Below are 21,254 nucleotides of genomic sequence, written 5' to 3' on the forward strand. Positions count from 1 at the left end.
AAATTTCATACACTAAACTTTCTGTATGCTAAAACAATTTAAAGAATGACCTGGTTATCTTGTGACTGTACAGTTGGGGACAGATGGATTACCCTAGATACTCATTCTGCATGTGGAGTGTAACTTCCATTCTCCCTCTAACGTATGTTTGAATTATTTTTCTAACATGCTTTTCTTGATGTTTAGACTTTGAAACAAGATGGCGTGGTAGAGTCGATGCAGCTGGACCTGGACCAGACAAATGAAGAGCTTGACAAATTGAATACAAGCCATTTAGAGGAAAGATCTCAACTTATTCAAGATCTCCAGAAACGTGAGAGAGAAATTGATAATCTTAAAGAAGCACTGGCAGAAAAAGACAGGGAGATGTCTGTCCTGTCTTTGAATATGACAGAGTATTCTGAACAGATTATCATCCTGAAGCGCCAAGTACAATGCAAAGAGGAAGAAATACGAGGGATGGAAGAGGCTTTATCAAAGGCTGAAAGGGAAACTCATTTACTGAAAGAAGTCCAAACAGCTGATGTAAGAGATGCAAGCGTGAAGATATCTGTCCTTTCGGAGCAAAGTAATGCAATGAGACTAGAGCTAGAAAGAGTTAGAGTTGAGAATGAAGCTAAAACCAAAGAAAATGAGGAATTAATAAGACAAAGCAGTGAGAATAGCGCTACAATTAAGGATCTCCGTTCTGAAATCAAAGCCAACAATGTTGCATACCATAACAAACTGGCGGAGTGCGAGTCACAAATCACTTTGCTGAAAGAACAAATTAGTAAATCATCTGAAAAGCTACAAGAAACTGAGGATAAACAAAGAAAAGAAACCGAATACTTGAAATCTCAGCTTGAGGAAAACAATACTCTAAAGGAAAAATGGAACAATTTGCTTAAAGAGAGAGAGAGTAAAGCACAGACACTTGAAAATGAGTTAAAATCAATTAAAGATTCATACAATAAACTGGTTTCGGAAAATGCTAAAAAAGATGAAGAGTTGTCTGAGTTATCTAGAAAGCTTATAGAACATACTGAACATCAGGAAACAATTAAAAAAGAATTACAAGAGAAACAAGAGGTCATTATTTCATTAGAGCAGAAGCTTGGGGTTTTGGAACAGCAAAATGAAGAGACTAAACTTAAATTAACTGGAGATCTGGAAGCCAAAGAGACATGTTGCAAAGAACTTAATAACCAATTAAATGAAATACATAAACAAATTAACAAGATGGAAATAGAGACACGGGAGAAAGCTTCGGCTAATAGGCAATTGCAGGCAGATCTTGAAGGGAAAGAAGAAAAATTGGCAGAGCAAATAAAAGCAAATGAATATCTGAAAAAAAGTATAGATACAGTGAAAAAAGAGAAGGAGCAGCTAATCAGGGAAAATGAGAATTTGTCCAAACTCCTGGACGTAAAAGAATGTGAATTGTTAAAGAAAATCCAGGCTGTGGCAGAAATAGAGAATAAGTTATCTGCTAGCGCTGCTGAGTACGAAAAAACTCTTTCAGTACTAAATTGTGATAAAAACACACTGGCAAAAGAGATTGAACAACTTTCAGTACTTGCCGAGCAAAAAGAAAATTCAGTGGCAGAACAGCTGCAGGAGAAAACAAAGAAATGTAATGTGCTGGCAGATCAGTTGTGTGAAAGCAAGGAACAGACACAACAGTTGCATGAACAAATGCAATCACTTCTCATTCAGCTGCAGGATACGAGAGACAAAGAAATAAAGAAAGAAGAAATGTTAAATAATAAGTTATCTGAATGCAGTAGCCTAATCCAAGAGCTCAGCCACAGTAAGGAAAAGAATTTATTACTGCAGGAACAAATTCAAAGCCTAACTTTGGATTTGGAAGCTGCGAACAGGTCTCTAGAAGAGAGAAACCTTCAAAATGATTCATTGCGTAAGGCAATGGAAGAGAGTAAGTTTTGTACTGTAGAGCTGCAGGATGAAATAAAAAATCTCAAAGATGAAAAAACAAAGTTATCTCAGTTGGTAGAGGAAAGAGACCTGACTCTAAAAAATCAGGGCTCAGAACTTGAGAAGCATCATAGGCAAATGTCTGAAAAAATGGAAGAAAGTACAGTGTTAAATAATCAGCTACAGCTATTAAGCAAAGAATTGGATGTGCTTAAGCATGAAAAGGAGGACTTTTCAAGCTTATTGACTGAGAAGTCACGTGAATGTGAAGCTCTTCAGTCACAGTTGGTACAGCAACAGTCTGAAATCACTTCAGCAAGGCAACAAGCACATGCAGCAGCGCTAGAAAATGAAAAATTGAAAGTAGACATTGAAACAGTTAATGTTACGGTAATGAAAAAATCAGATGAAGTAGCTGCTTTAACTTCACACTTGTCTCAACAAAGTCATAATATTTTAGCTCTGAAGGACCAAATTGATGGCCTCTTGATTGAAAAAGAAAACTTAAAAATGGCCTTTGAAGAAAAAGAAACTCTCCTTTCTGAAAAGGAGGCTTTGATTCAGCAAATGAAAGACAGTAAAATGGCAGGAGAGGGGCAATATATGCAAATCATTTCAGATCTGCAAAACCAAATACAAGCCCTAAGTTTTGAAACCAGCCAGCTTAGACACGCAATGCAGGAAAAAGAAAATGAATTTAAGAGGCAAGCCCAAGAATTAAAGTTATTAAAAGATAAATCTGAAGAGTCTGATGTACTTAGGGTTCAACTGTCTGAGAATATGGAGGTTATTTCTGACCTTCAGTATCAGCTTAAAAATGTGACAGAAAAATCATCCCAGTTGAATGATTCAATTATACAAAAGGATGAATCTTTAAAACAAAAGTTAGATGAATATATCAGTTTAAAAGCAGAGCTTTCTGAGGTACAGGAATCTTCTGTTTTGCAACAGAAACAGTTGGAGCTTTTAGCCTCTGAAGCAGAACAATTAAAAGTACTTCTTTCAGAAAAAGAATTAACCATCAACAATATTTCATTGTCTATTGAGACTTCAAAGCGGCAACTTCAAGAGAAAGAGAATGAATGTGAGGTCTTAAAGAAACAGGTGGTAGATGTGGAGGAAGCAAAAGTGAATTTGCAAAAAGAAATACAAAATCAGAAGAACATAATACTTGAGATGAACCAGTCCTTATCAGAAAAGGAGTCATCTCTTACAGAAAATGAAAGTCTCCTCAAAACTCTGCAGGAGAAAGCAAGGAAAGATGAAGAGAAGACAAATTTAATTTCTCAGCTCAGGAACCAGGTAGATGAACTAACACAAGAGCTGCAGAAAACTAAAGACCTAGTCCATGAGAGAGAAAATGCCTTTTTATCTCTTCAGGAGAAAATTGAAGCACAATATGTATTAAGAACTGAGTTGAATTCAGCTGTTGAGAAGAAAGAAGACGTTATTGCTGGACTGCTAAATTCTTTGAAAGAGAAAGATACCAGTATACAGTTGGCAGATAGCAACTTTAATGGTCTTTCTAGTGAGATTGAGGTTCTCAAAGGAAAATTAGAGGAAAGTGGTACAGCTATGAAAAACCTCACTAAGGAATTTCAGGAAAAGAATGAGGAGCTTGATATTAATCAGAAGAAAATGGATTCTTTGACAATTGAACTTGACTCTCTTAAAAGCGAACATCAAAAAGCACTAGACCAAATAAATTCTTGGAAAGAAGAACTACAGCAAAAAGAATTGGCAGTGGAGTCTCTGCGTGTGAAGTGCGCTGAACAGGCAGACAAAATAGCGTGTTTGAACTTAGAATTGAACAATGTAAATTCCAAATCGTCTCAAGACTGCCGTGACAACGCCCTTTTAATAGGCAGTCTGCAGTGCCAGGTAGAGTCTTTAGAGAAAGAAAAAAATCGCTTGCAAGAAGATGCCGATAAACTGCTGGCTGAAAACGCACAGCTTACTACATCTCAAAATCATTTGCAAAAGAAATTGGAAGAGCTCCAAGAAATCAATGAAAAACTAGAAACCAGTGAGAATTATTCAAGAATGCAGATAGATGCTGTCAAACTGCAGATGAAGACTGAAAAAGAGAAGTTACAGACGCAGGTTAGTGTGAAAGATGAAGAACTTTCTAAATTAGAACTTAAATTTGAAACTCTAGAACAAAGTCTACTTGAGTCAGAAAACAAGTGGGTGACAGAACTTGATAGGGCAACTTTACAAAATGATAAACTTGCTGAGCAATTGAGCGGTTTAGAAAGTGAAATGAAATCAAAGGATAGCAAAATCCAGTCTTTGCAGCAAGAGCTGGATCTTATAAAAGAGGAATTAACTCAAAGCTTATCTCCATTACTTAGTAGCAGGCTTTTATGTAAAGAAAAGGAGGCACAGACTTCAGATTCTGAACTGCAGCTAACCGATAGTAAAATTCAATTGGAAAAATTCTCCACTCTTATAACCACTATTTTGAGCAAAGAAACAGAAGGAGAACAATTGCAACTGGTGCTTTTAGAAAAACAGAAAGAAATAGACACTATGAAAGATGAATTAAAGAGTGTGCAGTCACTTGAGAAGGAGAAGGAGTTGCTGCAGAATGATATTGAAAAGATGAAGGGCAAATATCAATCTGAAATTGAATGTCTGTCAAAAGAAATGGTCACAGTCAAGGAAACATTGTGTAAACAAGAGTCTCTCTTGCAAGAAAGGGAAGAGTCTTTTGCAGAACTAAATAAGCAGGTTGAATTTCTTCAAGGCAAGATAAATACATCAGAAGAAATAGTAAGAACCAGTCAAGAAAAACTGCACGTTGAAGGTAAAAAAGTAGCAAGTCTCCTTGAAGAAACAGGAAAAAAAGATCAACTCATCGAAAACCTAACTTCCCAGGTAAATCAGCAGAAGGAGTTAATTTCTGGTCTAAGCCAGCAACTGAAAGAAAAGGACTGTTCTGTTACCCAGATCATGGAATCATTGTCTAACGAAATGCTGAATTTTTCCGAAGAGAGAAATACGTTAAATACCAAACTGCAAGACCTTGAAGCTGTTCATAATAGTTCCGTAGGAGAGCTAAACCGAGTATTGCAGGAACTTGAGGATTGTAAGAAAGAACTGGAACACAGTCAGGTTATGTTAAGCAGTAGAGAAGCTGTGTTTAAGGATTTAATGAATGAAAAAGAGGAGATGCAGTTTAATCTTGAGAAAATGGGTAAGGAAAAAGAGAATCTGAAAAAGAAACTTCAAGCAGCATTGATAGTAAGAAGAGATCTAATGCAAAAAGTTGGAAAACTGGAAAAGAACGGGCAGGAAGAAATAGAAAAAGAGCAAAAAAAGGCAGAGGAGCTGTTGAAGAAAGTTAATGAGTTAACAGACAAGCTGAAACTAGTTGAAGTACAAAATAAAGATGTTGAGTCTCATCTTGGAACTCTGAAGCAACAGCTTCTAGAAAAAGATGCCAAAATAAGTGATTTGACTGAAATTTTGTCTTCAAAAGCTTCTTATTTAGAGGAACTTCAGGACAATGTTACAAAACTAAATGATGTCATTGCTGAAAAAGAAAATATATGTGAGGAGAACCTAAAATCTTTAGAGGAAAAGGACAACATGCTTGCTCAGATGCAATCTATACTCAACGAAAAAGCAAGTGCGTATGAAGAGGAACGTTCTCAGCTGCTCTTATCTCTTGAAAAGGTGAAGTCTGAAGTTAAGAAGAAGGAAGAATTGTTGAAAAATTCCTGTTCAGAAGAGCCTGGTTCAAGTGCTGGGGATGGGAAGAAGTGTCTGGACTCCAACAATGACATTAATGTCTTGAATCAATTAAAAGAAGAGAAAGAGGCCTTACAGAGGGAGCTTTTGGTCAAGAAAGAAGATATGAAAAAGTTTCAGAAAGAAAGGGAAGAGCACGCTAAACTCGCAGCAGATTTCAATGAACAAAAAAAATACCTTGAGCAACTGAAACAAGAACATAAAGCACTCTGGGAAGTTCTTCAAACAAAATGTAAAGAACTTGACTTTAATCAGTTAGAAGAGTATCCGTTAGGGAAAGAGCTGGCTTTACCTAAGGCAGTGCCAGCAGAAGAAGCAGCTGGCCAAAGGAATTTGGAATCGGACAAAGCGAGAAGTGAGGTTCAGGATGCATCCTTAAAAGAGTCAGAAAACGTGATCGCTTCAGCGGCAAGTAAAGACACTGAGTTAAGAGAACTAAGAAGTAATTATGCAAAACTTCAGGAGGAGACAGAAATGTTAAAGAAAGAGTTGAGAAAGTTATCAGTTGAATTTGGTGATGGAAGACCAGAAACAGTCAGCGTAGACTCTTCGAGACAGCAGGAGGAGTACCAGGAACAGTGTACGGGCAGCTTGTTGGAGGTCATAAAGCAGCTACAGAAAAGGCTGAAAGCATATGAGGCTGAAGCTCTAGACATTAAGACGGCGCTTGAATGTGTAAATAATGAGAAAGAAGCACTTATTAAAAAAAGTGAAGAGGATTACAAGGGGAACCAGGAGAAACTGCAGAGATTGAGAACTGAAGGTAAGAAGGCGGTTGCAGAAAAGAATGAGGAAATAGAAGCGTTGCGTTGTTCACTTACGGATTTCAAAGTTAAACTTGATCTAGAAAAGGAATTATTAAATAAAGCTATAAAGGAGGGCCAAGAAGAAGCCTACCATTACAAAACAGCATTTGAAGAGATGAAGGATGAAAAAGAGAAACTTCTCGGTTGTTTAGAAAAGTCCAATTTGGAACTAATTGATATGAAAAAGGAGGTAAAACATTTCAGTGAAGAAAACGGAAAACTTCTGGCAGAGCTATGTATGCTACGTGAGAAGGCTGAGATGAGTAGAGCTGTGGTGTCATGCAAAGAGCTTAAGGAAGAAAATGATACTGAAAAAGAATTGGGAGAGTTTTATTCAGAAAGTAATTCCCTTCAAGGAAAGTCAGAAGGTAAAGGCACCTCTTTTCAACTATCAGAGGCTGATTACTCCGGGAAAACAGAATGTCAAATCCAGAAACAAAGGCAAATGATTGAAGAGCCGCTGGCAAAATCTGCAAATATAAATGATTCTAAAGCACAAGAGCAAAGAACTGTAGCAGAAGAGAAGTCCAGAGAGCGCCTTCAAAGAAAATTACAGGCGGCTTTAATATCACGTAAAGAAGCCCTGAGAGAAAATAAATGCCTAAAAGACCAGATTGATAAGCTGATGTTGGAAAGAGAAGAACTAGTGAACAAGACAAATATGCTTGAACGCTTGTTGGAGCTTGGGAGAGAAAACCAAAGTTCAAGCACTGTTTCTCCATTGTCTGAAGAGGAGCGCCTTGTTTCTGAAAATGCCAGACTATTAACTGAAAATGAAAACCTCACTGCGGCATGTGAGAGTCTTAAATCCACCATGGAGACTATAGTTCAGGAAAAAGAGGCCTTTTCTTTCCAACTAAATACCTTAAAAGATTCTCAGACAGTTGAATTGACAGGATGGAAAGCTAAACATAGTGAATTAAAGCAGGAGTATGAATCGCTTCTTCAGGCTTATGAGAATATCAGTAGTAAAATAGCAGATATGAGGCAAGTTATTGATCTCACTAGAAAAGAGAAGCAAGAGGCCATTCAAAAGCTCAGGGAAAGAGAATCTGAGAAGGAGGCTCTTGAGCAGCGTTTACAAAAACTCATGGATGAAAATGAGGTTATTAAGAATCAACTGAAACAACTCGGCGAATCCAAGAAAATGGAAGTTGACGAATTACAAAGTAAAGCAGAGAGGCAGATCCGTGAGCAAGAGGCAAGGATGCAAGAACACCAGGATCGTCTTCGTGAACTCACTGATCAGAATCATCAGCTGATGGAGGAGAATGAGCAGCTGAAACAAACTTCTGAAAACTTAAAGCAGGCTCTAGAGAAAATCCAGAATGAAAATGGTATCCTTCATAATGACATCACTGTAACTAAAGGAGCTTTGGGAGAGCTCCAGGTTCAAATGGAAGTGTACCAAAATGATACGCAATCTAAAATCAATGATGCATTATATAAGAATGAATCATTGTTACAGGATATTAATGTGTTAAAGGATAAACTCTCTGAAAAAGAGCAAGATGTGCTTGTCCTAGAACAAGAAAGAAAATTAATTTCAGAAAAAGCAAAAGAAATTGAAAAATCCTTGGACCATAAAAATCATTATCTAACAAAGCTGGACATGGAATGTAAGAGTCTGACACAAGAAATTGTTAGTCTAAATGAAAAAGTTAAGATATTAGAGGATGATAAATGTCTGTTACAGGAAGAATTAGAAAATGTACAAGAAAGTTCTTACAAAGTAAAAAATGAGAGAGAGTTTCTTGAGACGGAATTGCTTAATCATGTTAAAAAAGTTGATCATCTTACTGACAGAATGAAATCAGCACAGGTACAGAATAACTTGCTGTTACAGCAACTGGAAGAATTAAAGGCAGAAAAATGTAATGTGATTAGAGAAAAAGAAGAGCAGCAGTTACACCTTGTAAAAGTGTTTGAGGAGAAGGTGAAAAGTGCTCAGAGGGATAATAATGGAAGTAAAAACAAAACAAAAGAATTGCAAGAACTCTTAAAGGAGAAACAGCAGGAGATCAACCAATTGCAAAAGGATTCTATAAAGTTCCAGGAGCTGATCCTGGATTTGGAAAGATGTGTGAAACTGTCGCAGTCAAAAAGTGAAAAACTCGAAAAAGACTTAAGTAATGCTTCAGAAAAGCTTGCAAAATCAAAGGAAGAAATCTGTCGCCTCAAGGGTGAGCTTTCTTCACAGATGAACTTGTTGGATCAGTCAAAGAGTGATGTGGTCAGGCTTACAGAGGAGAATCTAAATTGGAGAAAAGAACTTAAGAAGAAAGAAGAGGAACTACAACTTCAAAAGAGAGAATATGAGAGACAATTGGAATTTAATCTTCAACAATTGAAATTAGTTCACCAAAGAGAAATTTTGAACCTAGAGGAAAGACATGGTGCCCTTGAGAGAGAAAAAGACAGGGCAATTGATGAGATTCGTGGTTTGCAAGAGGAAGTCAGCATTAAGGACTCCCAAAACAAGAAAATTCAAGCAGATTTGAATGCGGCTTTGGCACGATTAGCCGCTTTCACAAAGTGTGTGTCCTCTCTTCAGGATGACCGGGACAGGGTAGTCACTGAAATGAAAACCTGGGAAATGCAGTTCAAAGAGGCCATCCAAAATAAAGAGAAACAGATAGAAGACGGCAATAAAAGAATAATGTCTCTACAAGAAGAATTGAAGGAGAAAATTACTCAGATTCAAGAACTGAATATCAAATATTCGGTGGTAGAGGAAACAAAGGATGAGCTGTACTTGAGGCAAAAATCTGTTGATCTACAACGCTATGAAGAGCTCTGCAGAATAAAAGAAGAAAATACATTTTTTTTTAACAGGCAGCAAGAATTGGAGAGCGTGCTTCAGTCCAAAGAAGAAGCTTTGCAAGCACTCCTTAAAGAAAATAATTCTCTTAATCATCTCATAGAGAATAGTAAAAGTGCAGGAAGAGAGATAAAAGCTCTGGAAAGTAGTTTTACAAGACAGGAACAAGAATTGCAACAGCTTCTAGCTGAGAAGGAAAAAATCAATGCTGAATTGCAAAAGCAGATCACCATTTCCGAGCAAATGAAGATCATGCTAAATAATAAAGACAAAGAGATTTCCTTACTCATTTCTTCAAAAGGTGATGAAATTTCTGACTATCTGATTCAGGTACAGACTCAACATAAAAAACAAATCGAAGAGTATGAACTTCAGTTCAGGTCTTTGCAGACAGAGAAACAACGATCTGAGGAGTCCTGTCAGAGGATGGAAAATGAATTGAGAAACCTCCAGCTGAAAGCGGACAAAGCAGGTCAAGATAAGGCTGCAATTGCCAGTGAAATAGATGCCTTTAAAAAATCCATGTCATCTCTTCAGAATGATCGGGATGATCTTTTTTCTAAATACAAAGAACTGGAACATCTTCACCAAGATGTCTTAAATCAGCGGGACAGTCTTATAGCTGGGAATGCCAGTGAGAATAATGCTTTGAAGCAAGAAATAAGGACACTTGTCAATCAGATAGATGATCTTCATTCGGAAAATGCAATGCTAAGTGCACAGCTGATAAAGTATAGGGAAGATCTTAACCAAGTTCTATCTCTGAAAGACCATCAGCTGAAAGACTTACTTAAGCAGAAATTGGATTGTATTAAAAGCCTCGAGCAAGAAAAGTATGACCTTCAAAAGCAAATAAAAGAAGTGCAACTTTCCAATCAATTGCAGAAGGACACTGCTGAGTCTTTGGAACATGAAAATAAAAAATTAGTGTCTAAAATAAATGATTTAGAATCTTTAATTGCATCCTTAAACAGAGAGAAACTTGTTTCTGAATCTGGAGAGAAGCTGCTGACTAGTGATAGTATTCAGAAAAAAGAAAGTGTATCCAATGGGCAGTTTGGAGAAAATCTTCAGAAGAAGGTTCATGAACTCCAGAAATCGAGAGGCAGAAATACTAAGGATGGAGATGAGGAATACAATAAGACTCTTTTGACACTTGAACATGGAGAAGAACCTGATGCTTTTGCCGAGAAGATGTTATTAGAAGTTCAATCTCAAAATAATGAACTGAGGTCCCAAAACGAGGCCTTTGGGAAAGCAATGACTGCTCTGCAAAACGACAGAGACAGGATAATAGAGGACTTAAAGGTACTTCAGAGCAAATACACAGCTGAACTCAAGACTGAAAGAAAGAAAGGAGATGAACTTGAGGCTGAATTGGATGGCTTTAAATCACATCTTGTCAGTATGCTCAAAGAATATTCTCTTCTCAGTCGGGTTATTCTTGATGCTGCAGATAAGGTTACACTTGATCAGATTGCTGATGGAATTGAAAAGCTCTGTAGGACGTTAGTCAGTCGTGAGATGGAGATTAGCAGGCTCTCATCTGAGTGTGGGAATTACGGTCACCAGATTGAAGCGTTTTCCAAGGCTATGGCCAGTCTTCAGGATGACCGAGACAAATTGCTGCAGGAGCTCAGCAATCAGAAGGTAACTTCTGAAACAAACCAGAGCACAGCTTTATTTCCCGTTGGTTGTAACAGCATCAATGAGAGAAATTCTTTTAAAAGTAGTTTGGATATGCCTGAGAACAATAGGGGAAGATTGGTAAGTTTTAATTGGCTACATCACTTCTTAATTTATCTTTTTTAGTGCAGAGAATGCGTAGAAACATTATGGATTCTGAAGTTTAACTTTGTAAATTATGTCAGTGCAAAGAAAGCATTGTGTGACTAGAGAAGGCGTGCTTACAGTTTTGGGAATTTAGGTAATTACCCTGTTTAACAGGAGCAAACGGGGGAAAAACATTATTCTGTAATTAGAATTCTAGCACTAATAAAACGTCAGTCATACAGGTTTTTATATACTTCAATCATATAGTTCACTAACCATGTTTATTAAACGTAGGCTAAAGAAGGAGCCAGCCTTGCAGCTGGTGAAATATCAAAACTGAAGACCAAGGTTGATGATTTGGAGAAGGCGTTGCAGCAGACAAAAGCCTTCCAAGCAGAAACTGAGAGAGAGATTGCATCGTACCAGAATGAGCTTGCTGGATTAAGGTATAAATATTAGAATTAACAAACAGTACGTCTGACTCTTGTTTAGAATTCTTCAGTGACTTCACAACCTGACCTAAAACTGACACAAACCCAAAATTACGTAGCAGGAGGTAGGATAAGAATATTTTTGTAATGTGTGAAATCAACTTCCACAGAGTTGTCTTTGTTCGTGGTTATCCTTCTGTCTTTATTTAATGGTCTCTTTGTTTAGGTTTCAAACAATCTTAAGTGAATTTTTTCTGTTCTGTTGGTGACTTGGATACATGGAACTACAGTTTAAGACTCTTATTTCAATGTTTGGGAATATATTTTCTTCTTAGAGTAATGATTGATATGGCTGAACGTTTTCCCCGAAATCTCTTTTTTTAAAAGATGTCTGAGGTGTTGTGTCTTTGGCCTATCTACATATTCAAAATTAACTTCATTTCACATTTCAGCGTTATTTTTGTAGATTCAAGAGCCCCATTTCAGTGCTGTTCATATGTTGCATCATCTGGGACAAATGAATAATGTGACACCTTGGGCCCAATTCTGTGAATGCCTCACGAGGTCTGCTTCAGAGAAGGAGTAGGCATTTTTAAGTGGCACTCAGCGGAGGCAGATCAAGATTTGGTTATCTTAAACTGTTCTTCTTCAGGCTTTTAAACTTGTGCAGATGATTGAAGTGCGAAAGATGCTATGATCAGTTCAGTGAAGATAATTTTGTCTGAATTTGAGGCCAGTAGGCGGTATCCTAGTGCCTCACTGCATTTTATTGTCTGTAGTGCAGTTTCTAGATCCCTAATTAAAGTCTGAGTAAGGTAATATTTGTCTTATACTAGAAGCTTTTGGGGGAGGTCACAAGGCCATGTATTTTTTGCAAATGTGAGCAAGTTAGCATAAAATATTCAAACCTCATTCTAACTTGTAGACCAGTGAACAGCACGAATAGCTTTTTCCATTTTTTCCCCCCAAACTTTAGAAGATGTCTTTAAACTGAAGTATATATTGAGGATGTTCATATGGTGCTCTATATTTGCATATAACAGTGCAAAAAAAATACCATTACTTATTTCAGAAATGAGTACAGCTTTATCCTTTTCATTCACTAGTATGTAGAGTATTCTCATTTAATGTCTAGTCTACTGTTTTATGTTCAGAATGGAAAACAACCTCCTCCTCTCAGAGTCCCAGGCGCTGCGAAATCAGTGTCAAATCACAGTTGCTGAGAAGGACCGGCAGATTGCGGAGCTACAGAAGCTGCAACAAGACATGGTCGTTAAGAAATCAGTCTCTGCTGGCAGCAATTACCCACCCAAGGTAAACAAATGAGAAGTAGCAGGAGGCACGAATCTACTTCCATCAGTTCACTGTAGTAAATTTGCAGCCTGCTTCTGAGAAGAAAATTCAGAAGAGGTTGGGATTGTTTACTTCAGAAATAAATAAGGGCGGAGAGGGGGGGAACCCAAACCCTAATAGTACTGTGGGGTGTAAGTGAAAGGAGACTCTACGCTCTCACTTCTTGTAAACCTAAAGTAGGGGACATTTGGTGATAAATACGAAGCTAGTAAAAGGATGTGCTCTTTCAGGTAACGTGAACAGTTTTTCAGATACATTATAGCTACAACTGTTTCCAGGGTCACAGTTTTTAAGAGGATCAGAAAAGGACTTTGTAGTTTGACAACAGTAGTTTTCAGAATTTGTATACTTGATGCTAACAAATTTTAAAGATCTAATAAAGTTCATTTATCAGAGCCTAAACTGATCCCTAATTACTGCAGATTAGAATAGGACCTAACTGGGGGGAGAAGGGAGAGATGTGCCTAATGGAAGTGTTCTTATCCTTCCCCTGAAGCAGCTGGAGCTGGCTTCTGCCAGGAACAAAATACTAGATTTAGAAAGGCAGCAGCTGATCCCCAGTCTGGCAATCGCTGTCTACTTTTGTAGACTGTCATTAAAGGTTCAGGGAAAGTGTTATTTTAGAATAATATTGCCTTTTCTGTGCTATTAAAACCAACATTTTAGTTGGTCAAGTTTGTGTCTCATATGCTGTTCGTTTTCTGTCATTAAAATCCCAAGTACAAGCTATCGAACAGTAATGTCTGTTGGGTTATGGAATATTTAATGGGGTAGAAGTCATTATTTCATGATTGTATAGAAAGATAGATACCGTAAAGCATTAGAGATAGCCCATTTCCCTCCATTGTTGGAGATTAACATCAAAATGTTGACCTGACAGAGATAAAGGCAGCCAAAGCTGTGAATTAGTCATAAAGTTGGGTGTTTGGTTTTTTTCCCCCAAAATGGACTTTGAGCTTTAAATTCATATTTACAAAATAGCTGTTGTACAAGTCATGAATACTATACATTATTAGTTTGAAAATAATTTTTGGAAGGTATTTTATATTTATCTGGATTTTTCTGCTTTTTCCCTTTTTTTTGTGCTTCACACTATTTGCAAATTAAAAATTAAGTTGTGTTGCCTTTTCATGGTAATTTTTGATTTTCTTTTGTAATTGAAGTATTATGGTTGAAAACGCTAAGTAGAAGATTTTTTTACTTAGATTTTTTTAGAAGATATATCAAGTCTCTTGCAAAATAGTATTTGAGAAGGAAGTGATCTCACGAAAAGGAAATTACTGTGTGGTCTGTATGTATATTTAGTGTTGGAGTTCTATATTATTTAGAAAACTCCTATACCATTTACACTGAATATGTTAATACTTTTAAAGGTCTTGGAAACTGTCTCCCTCGCTGGAAGTGCAGACGTGCCGGAGGAAATCAAACGTGTTTTAGCTGAGAAGAATCAGCTTCAGAATGACCTGCAGCGCTGTCTTCAGGAGATACACCAGAAGGATCTGCATTTTCAGCAGATTAATTCAAAGGTAACTTAGAACAACAGTTGTGATCCTCAATAGCTCGTGAGACTGTGAGCTGGTATCAACATAGAAATGTTGCTAAATTGGCGGTGTTTTGTATAACTGAAAGTTAGAGTGCTTTAAAACTTAGATTCATCAAAATCTAACCATGTTGGTTCAGACTAGAAATCGCAAATTAAATGTAACTATTATCTTTCTGTCAGGCTTTCCTGACTTGTTATTTGACTGAGAGAGGTTTATTTGAGTCTGCATTCTGAAGAGATTGATGGGGCACTGCTGAACTTCTACTCAGAGTAAAATACTTTTCATTATAGACAGAAACAGATGTCTGCCTTAGCTGGGACAAGATTTTAGCTATCTCATACCAAATTTTAAACACCTCAAAAATGTTTCCTTGCACATTCTCGATGAACAGTTTTGTGGCTGTTAAGATGGTAAAGAGTGTGTGTCTGCACATGCACATGTGTATTTGTGTTCAGTTTTGCTCCTAAAGGTTTGTAAATGTTCTTGGGAATGCTCCCTTAATGTTTATCTCTGTGTGACCTCCTGTTAAAAGGAGGTTAGGTTTCTGTTACCTTACATCTGTCATTGTGTCTGTTTTCACTGCTTCACCCAAACATTTTATAAAACTAGTAATAGTTTTAACCAAACTTGAAACAGATGTAGGAATCTAAAGCTTCTACAAGTGCAGATGAGTGTTTGGGTAACAGGTTTAGACCCCAGTTACAGTCTGTTTCCTGGAAAGATGAAAACTTGACTCCTGTGCATTCCTGGACTGCCTGGCAAAAAGTGTTTATATTATCAGGCTAATTTGGCTGTAGGCATTGTCCTGAAATAGCAACTTCTGTGTACTGTCTTTTGCCAGGCAGTGATATCATAGCAAACACGGGGAGGAAGGCACTGGGGTTAAAAAACCATGAGTTTCTTGTCTGGGCATATCAATGTCAGGGAAAATCAATACTCAGGTTTCATTATTTCCACCGCTCATAAAACAACTAGTTAAATCTGTAAGCCTGCCAAAAAGTTAGAATTGTAGAATCATGGAATCATCTTGGTTGAAAGGGACCTTTAAGATCATCTAATCCCACCATCAACCTAACTCTGATAAAAACCATCACTAAACCATGTCTCTAAGCACTATGTCAACCTGTCTTTTAAATACCTCCAGGGATGGTGCCTCGACCGCTTCCCTGGGCAGCCCAGTTCAAGGCTTAATAACTCTCCCAGTGTAAGAATTTTTCCTAATATCCAATCTGAACCTCCCCTGGAGCAACTTGAGGCCATTTCCTCTTGTCCTAGAGACCGACCCCCCCCGGCTACACCCTCCTTTCAGGGAGTTGGAGAGAGCAAGAAGGTCTCCCCTCAGCCTCCTTTCTCCAGGCTGAACACCCCCAGCTCCCTCAGCCTCTCCTCATCAGACTTGTTCTCCAGACCCCTCACCAGCTTTGTTCATGCAATTTTGAAACTAGTGCTCAGTTTTCAACATTGGGTCTCAAATCAGTAGTAATTTCCCAGAGGAGATAATTCCTAATTTTTATTTATTTAAATGTTATTTTGTTTCAGGTTGTGCAGTCAGCAGAAGAGAATGCTGTCTTGTCTGCCCAGTTGAAGACTCTTTCACAGACTCTAAGGGATAACCAGCTTCGTTACACTGACTTGCAAAATCGGTATTTAAGACTGGAGAGGGAATATCAGACCATGCAAGTAACATCTTTCCAAGGCACTGTTCAGGTAAACTATTATATGGAAATGTTTTTAGGTTTTTTTCCTCCGTGCTTACACTTTTTTGGTTTTTGTGCTAAAAATGAAGTAAATACTTCTTGTTGTACTGATTCGGTACTTTTGTTGGCCCATGATGCACTGCAGATAACTGTCTGTATTGTTGTAAAGCTGGTTTTATTTGACTTTTCATTTAAGGAAGCTGTTTATACATGATTTTTTTTTTTTTGTTTTGAAGTATCATCTTGAATTGGTCTACAGCTGGCAGAAATAATTGGATGATCACTAATCACTGGATCAGCAAAGTTTAGTGATAATTTCACAGCAGTCATGAATCATTTTGCAAGGTGTTTGAGTTTCAGTACCCTCTGCCAACCCCTCATACACGTCTGTAAGCTTATGCCTTTGTGATCTCTTCGTTTTTCAAAAGTTTTCCTGTGCTGCCTTGGTTAATCATAGAATCATCCAGGTTGGAAGAGACCCTTGGGATCATCGAGTCCAACCATCTACCCTACACTACAAAGTTCTCCCCTATACCATATCCCCCAACACCACATCTAAACGTCTCTTAAACACATCCAGGGATGGTGACTCAACCCCCTCCCTGGGCAGCCTGTTCCAATGCCCGACCACTCTTTCTGTGAAAAATTCTTTCCTCATGTTCAGTCTAAACCTACCCTGCTGGAGCTTGAAGCCATTCCCTCTCATTCTGTCATTAGTTACCTGTGCGAAGAGACCAGCACCAACCTCTCTACAGTGTCCTTTCAAGTAGTTGTAGAGAGTGATGAGGTCTCCCCTCAGCCTCCTCTTCCTCATACTAAACAGTCCCAGCTCCTTCAACCGCTCTTCATAGGATTTGTTTTCCAGGCCCTTCCCCAGCTTCGTTGCCCTCCTCTGCACTCGCTCCAGCACCTCCATATCTCTCTTGGATTGAGGTGCCCAAAACTGGACACGATACTCGAGATGTGGCCTCACCAGTGCTGAGTACAGGGGCACAATCACCTCCCTAGTTCTGCTGGTCACGCTATTTCTAATACAAGCCAGGGTGCCGTTGGCTTTCTTGGCCACCTGGGCACACTGCCGGCTCATGTTCAGCCGCTTGTCAGTTAGAACCCCCAGGTCTCTTTCTTCCAGGCAGCTTTCCAACCACACTTCCCCAAGCCTGTAGCAATGCACGGGGTTGTTGTGGCCCAAGTGCAGAACCTGGCACTTGCCCTTGTTGAAACTCATACCATTGATTTTGGCCCAATGATCCAATCTATCTAGGTCTCTCTGTAGAGCTTCCCTATCCTCCTGGGAATCAACACTCCTGCTTAGCTTGGTGTCATAATCAGTAACAATCAGTAACAATCAATTAATATAATACCCTAAAATATCATATGGATACATATATAAAATAACCCTTACTCTTCCATAAACAGAAATTAACACATACAAGGAGAACTGTAAACTAAAATATAAATCAATAGCTGAAAAGGAAATGAAAAGATTAAATGGCACAAAGTGGTTTGTTCCACTGGTTTATGGAGCTTACGGCTTTAAATGAAATAAAGATTTTTAGGACTAGAAAAATGGTGACTGGCTTTTTTTCCCCCCTTTAATATTTTCTAGGCTGAAACTAGAGCAGAAGTTCCCCCTGGAGCGCCACAGGAAAGATCTGCGGTTATGGTCGAGATAGACAATATGGAGCTAAATGAACTCAGGAAAAGGTCAGAATTTGAGAGCATGTATTAGCAATATTGTTTTCCTGACAGCTGTGTTGTAAGCGCGAAAGTAATGCTTTTCTATCCCTCTAAGGCATTTATGGGGGGAAAGGGAGAGAAGTGGATTTACAGTGGATTAAGTGAATCATAGTCATATTCTTGAGTTGTTATTATCTGGTAACATTTTTGGTTTGTTTTAGTAAAGATAAATACTTATTGGTGACTTTTTATTTCAATACCTAATCTGAAGTATCTTACTATAATTAGGTGTCACAAAAAAAAACTTTATTTCATAAAAAAGAACAAGAAAGTAATTCTTTTAAGTACGTGAAATCCTGATTTCAGGTTTCATTTTGTCGTAGGCTTGCAGAGAGCGAGCAACAGTATGATTCAGTGCAGCAGGCGCTCTCACAGCTGACAGAGACGCTGTCGGAAGAAAAGAGGAGGAGAGAAGCTGCAGAAGAGGCTCTTGGACTCTCTGCGGAGCAAAGTAACAGGTAAAATACTCTCCGTAAAACATGGGGTTTTTTCCTTTCGAAAGAAAAGTGTCTGTAAGACAATATTTCTTTTTCTTACACTTTTGAGTTATGTGATGGTGAGATTGCTGCATTAAACGCTTATGTGGCTATGAAATAACTTGCATGTTCAGAGAGGCAAAGCCATCTTTCCCTTCTGCTTCCTCTTGGACAAATGGCTGCTGGGGTTTTCATTTACACTCTGCCTGGAGTAAATGCACCGTGTACTAGAGAGCTGGAAAACAGAGCATCAGGTTGTTTGTTTGCCTTTTATGTTTAGTGAGATTCATGATAGCTTTTCCTATGGGTGTTAGATTCCTGAGTAAATAATAGAACAAATAAACAAATAATAGGACTTCTTTTTGAATCCACAATACCTGAAGCAAGGAATATACATGTGTAATTGTTAAAAAGCTAGGTCTAGCTCTATGGATCATGAAAATGTTATGGGCTTTGGGATTTTTTTTTCTTTATTTAATTTCTTCCTTCAGATTTTGGAATCAGTAGTGAGTGGCATTTCTTTTTTTCCAAGTTAGAAAAAAAATCTCACATATAACACCTTTAGCACAGCCACTGTTTAGATTTAAAATGTCAGTATAAATTGTCCATCACTACCACCGTCTGAAAATCACCGTTCAATCAGCTAGTGACAATGGGGGGTATTCTGAATAAATGAAACACCTTGAGAGTAGATTGCAAACAGAGATTGAAAAAGATTTGGCAGCACAAAGTAAGTTTTACTGCTTTTTGTGGGGACCTTCCCCCAGTAATGTAAATATTCAAAATAATTCAGACTTTAAAAGACCGGATAATTCAGTACTCCGTTGTCTCCCTTTCGTTTTTCTCTAGGTTTGAAGTAAGCAGTTACAGGTCTGTACCTAGTGAATACACTGTTCAGATGGAAACTGAGGAGGAAAGAGAAGCCTTAATCATCAATCCTAGTGAACATGTTATTGTGCGAAAGGTAAGTTAATGAAAGCTTTTAAAACCCCTGAATTATGAGCTACTTAAAAGTGTCGTGCATATTGTGTGCTGCGAATTGCAGACTGAATTGAAGACAGCACAGCTCGTGATCTTGTTTGTGCTGCTGCTCTTTTTCCTGTCTTCCCTCTGCTATACCTTTCTTTCAGCTGCCATTAATTCTTGGAGTGTGGATTTCCCTTCTGAGTGACTGGGAGTCACTGATTTTGGGTTGTCCTCTTTATATGATACTTGTCTAATCTGCCTTGTCTCTGAAAAGCTGACTGTGAAGCACTCTCAGTGCGTTAGATATCATGGGGACAGGTGGGCCATAGAGGTGTCCATTCAAAGTAGCAAGCTACTTCTGAAACTATACTTTCCTGAAAAACTGTCCTTAATTTCTTTGTTTGGGTTGTGAATAGTGAGTTAAATACAGGCAGCTGTGTAAAACCGTGCCATATAGCACATTGCATCTGTCCAAATTAAAATGTGAGTAATCATATTTATATTGCACATGTGGCCATTAAATAAAATATGTAGGCATATAATTATGCAGTTATGGAATTACATAATACACAATAATCTTGTATCCTTTCCTCTCCCCTTATTAAATGCTGTTTTCTTTGGCCTTTAAATCATTTATGCTTAGAGCTTGTGCTGTGGCATCCATTGCTGCATCAGAGGCAAAAGGCATATAGTGCCTCAGAAATCTAAATTACAGAGGAACTTCTTGTCACCTGTATTCATGATTACTTATTTGATGTTTTTTGTTTCCTGAGCAGATGAAAGGAGGAGCCCTTTCCTTCAGAAGATGGGTTCGAGGGCGAAGTCTTTACTGTTCTAAGCTGCTGACCTCCAGAGCGAAATCCCGCTATTTATTCCTCACCTACCTAGTGACACTACATCTTGTTGTTTTACTGTGCCTCACGGGTGTTCTCTGAATACACTGCATTTTCTGGGTAAATTAGTTCTCTGTAGGTAATGGTGTGCCAATCCAAGATGATAGACTTTTCACATGCTGCTGTTAAGCTATGCACTGGACACAGTTGTGTATATATTCCTGTTACACTACATGAATCTTAACGCTTCTTCAAAGAAATTTGTGTATATCACAGTTGTTCCAAAGTTGACTTGAATTGCTCTTTATCAGTGGAATATTATATTTGCTAAGGAGAAAATATTCCCCTCTGTTCGCCCTATAAAGAAACTGCTGCATACAAGTTATTTAATATTGTTTGTGAGTACATAATGATTGATTACTACTGAATGGGTTGTAAATGATATCTTTTCTATATAAATTTTATTTTAAGAGTTAAACTATAAATTTTAAAGGAATAATCAGCTATTACTGTTTATTGACTTCTTGATTATGACAAGAGGTTTTATAGAGTGCAATAAAGAAAGGACTACTGGATTTTTGATTTTATTTTTACTTTTTCCTGGCTGAAAATAAAAGATATAAGAAGGTTGCTCTTTGGCCATACAGTTTGTAATGGCTCTGCCAAGGTGTGTGGATATGTATATGGTAATGAGGTAAGGTGATGATTAAAGATTCAGAATTGAGGTGACATGAAGAAATGTCTTCAACTTCTTAGATTCCATTACTGTTGTTTAAAGGTGCAATTTCTGTAGCTTTTCTCGTGTTTTTTTGTTTTATTTTTTTTAATTCACTTGCACTTTTGGTCTTGGTGGGTTTAGTTACTGCATATCTTTGGGGCAAAACGTTCCTCAGCTGCTCAACACGTGAAATTCAAGCTTATAAAGCCACAACCTTACATATTTTACATACTTGGCCTTCAAGATACAAATGAATAAAGGGTGCATTTTCAACTAAGAGGCTCTAAGAAGCAGAGGATTTGCATTCCGTTTCTGTAGACACGTAATAGAGTGTTATGGGTTGCATATTAATACGTCCATGTTTTGTTACAGCGTTCTCTGAAACTGCACAGCTATTTCTCTGATTCAAAAACCAGCTGATTT

The 21,254-nt window shown here is 37.9% G+C and overlaps 1 protein-coding gene across 1 annotated transcript in view; it reads left to right on the top strand.

Moving 5' to 3' along the window:
• Positions 1 to 21,106, top strand: part of LOC141466162 (uncharacterized) — a 44,699-nt gene extending 23,593 nt beyond the window's left edge. Inside the window, exons 22-30 of the mRNA XM_074149924.1 lie at positions 187 to 10,950; positions 11,368 to 11,519; positions 12,659 to 12,818; positions 14,231 to 14,383; positions 15,941 to 16,108; positions 17,708 to 17,805; positions 18,162 to 18,296; positions 19,164 to 19,278; positions 20,057 to 21,106. Coding sequence (XP_074006025.1) covers positions 187 to 10,950; positions 11,368 to 11,519; positions 12,659 to 12,818; positions 14,231 to 14,383; positions 15,941 to 16,108; positions 17,708 to 17,805; positions 18,162 to 18,296; positions 19,164 to 19,278; positions 20,057 to 20,215 — 11,904 coding nt within the window. The 3' untranslated portion in view covers positions 20,216 to 21,106. The remainder of the gene's footprint in view (positions 1 to 186; positions 10,951 to 11,367; positions 11,520 to 12,658; positions 12,819 to 14,230; positions 14,384 to 15,940; positions 16,109 to 17,707; positions 17,806 to 18,161; positions 18,297 to 19,163; positions 19,279 to 20,056) is intronic.
• Positions 21,107 to 21,254: the final 148 nt, after the last annotated feature.

This window comes from Numenius arquata, chromosome 6 (assembly GCF_964106895.1).
Source record: "Numenius arquata chromosome 6, bNumArq3.hap1.1, whole genome shotgun sequence".
Lineage (NCBI taxonomy): Eukaryota > Metazoa > Chordata > Aves > Charadriiformes > Scolopacidae > Numenius > Numenius arquata.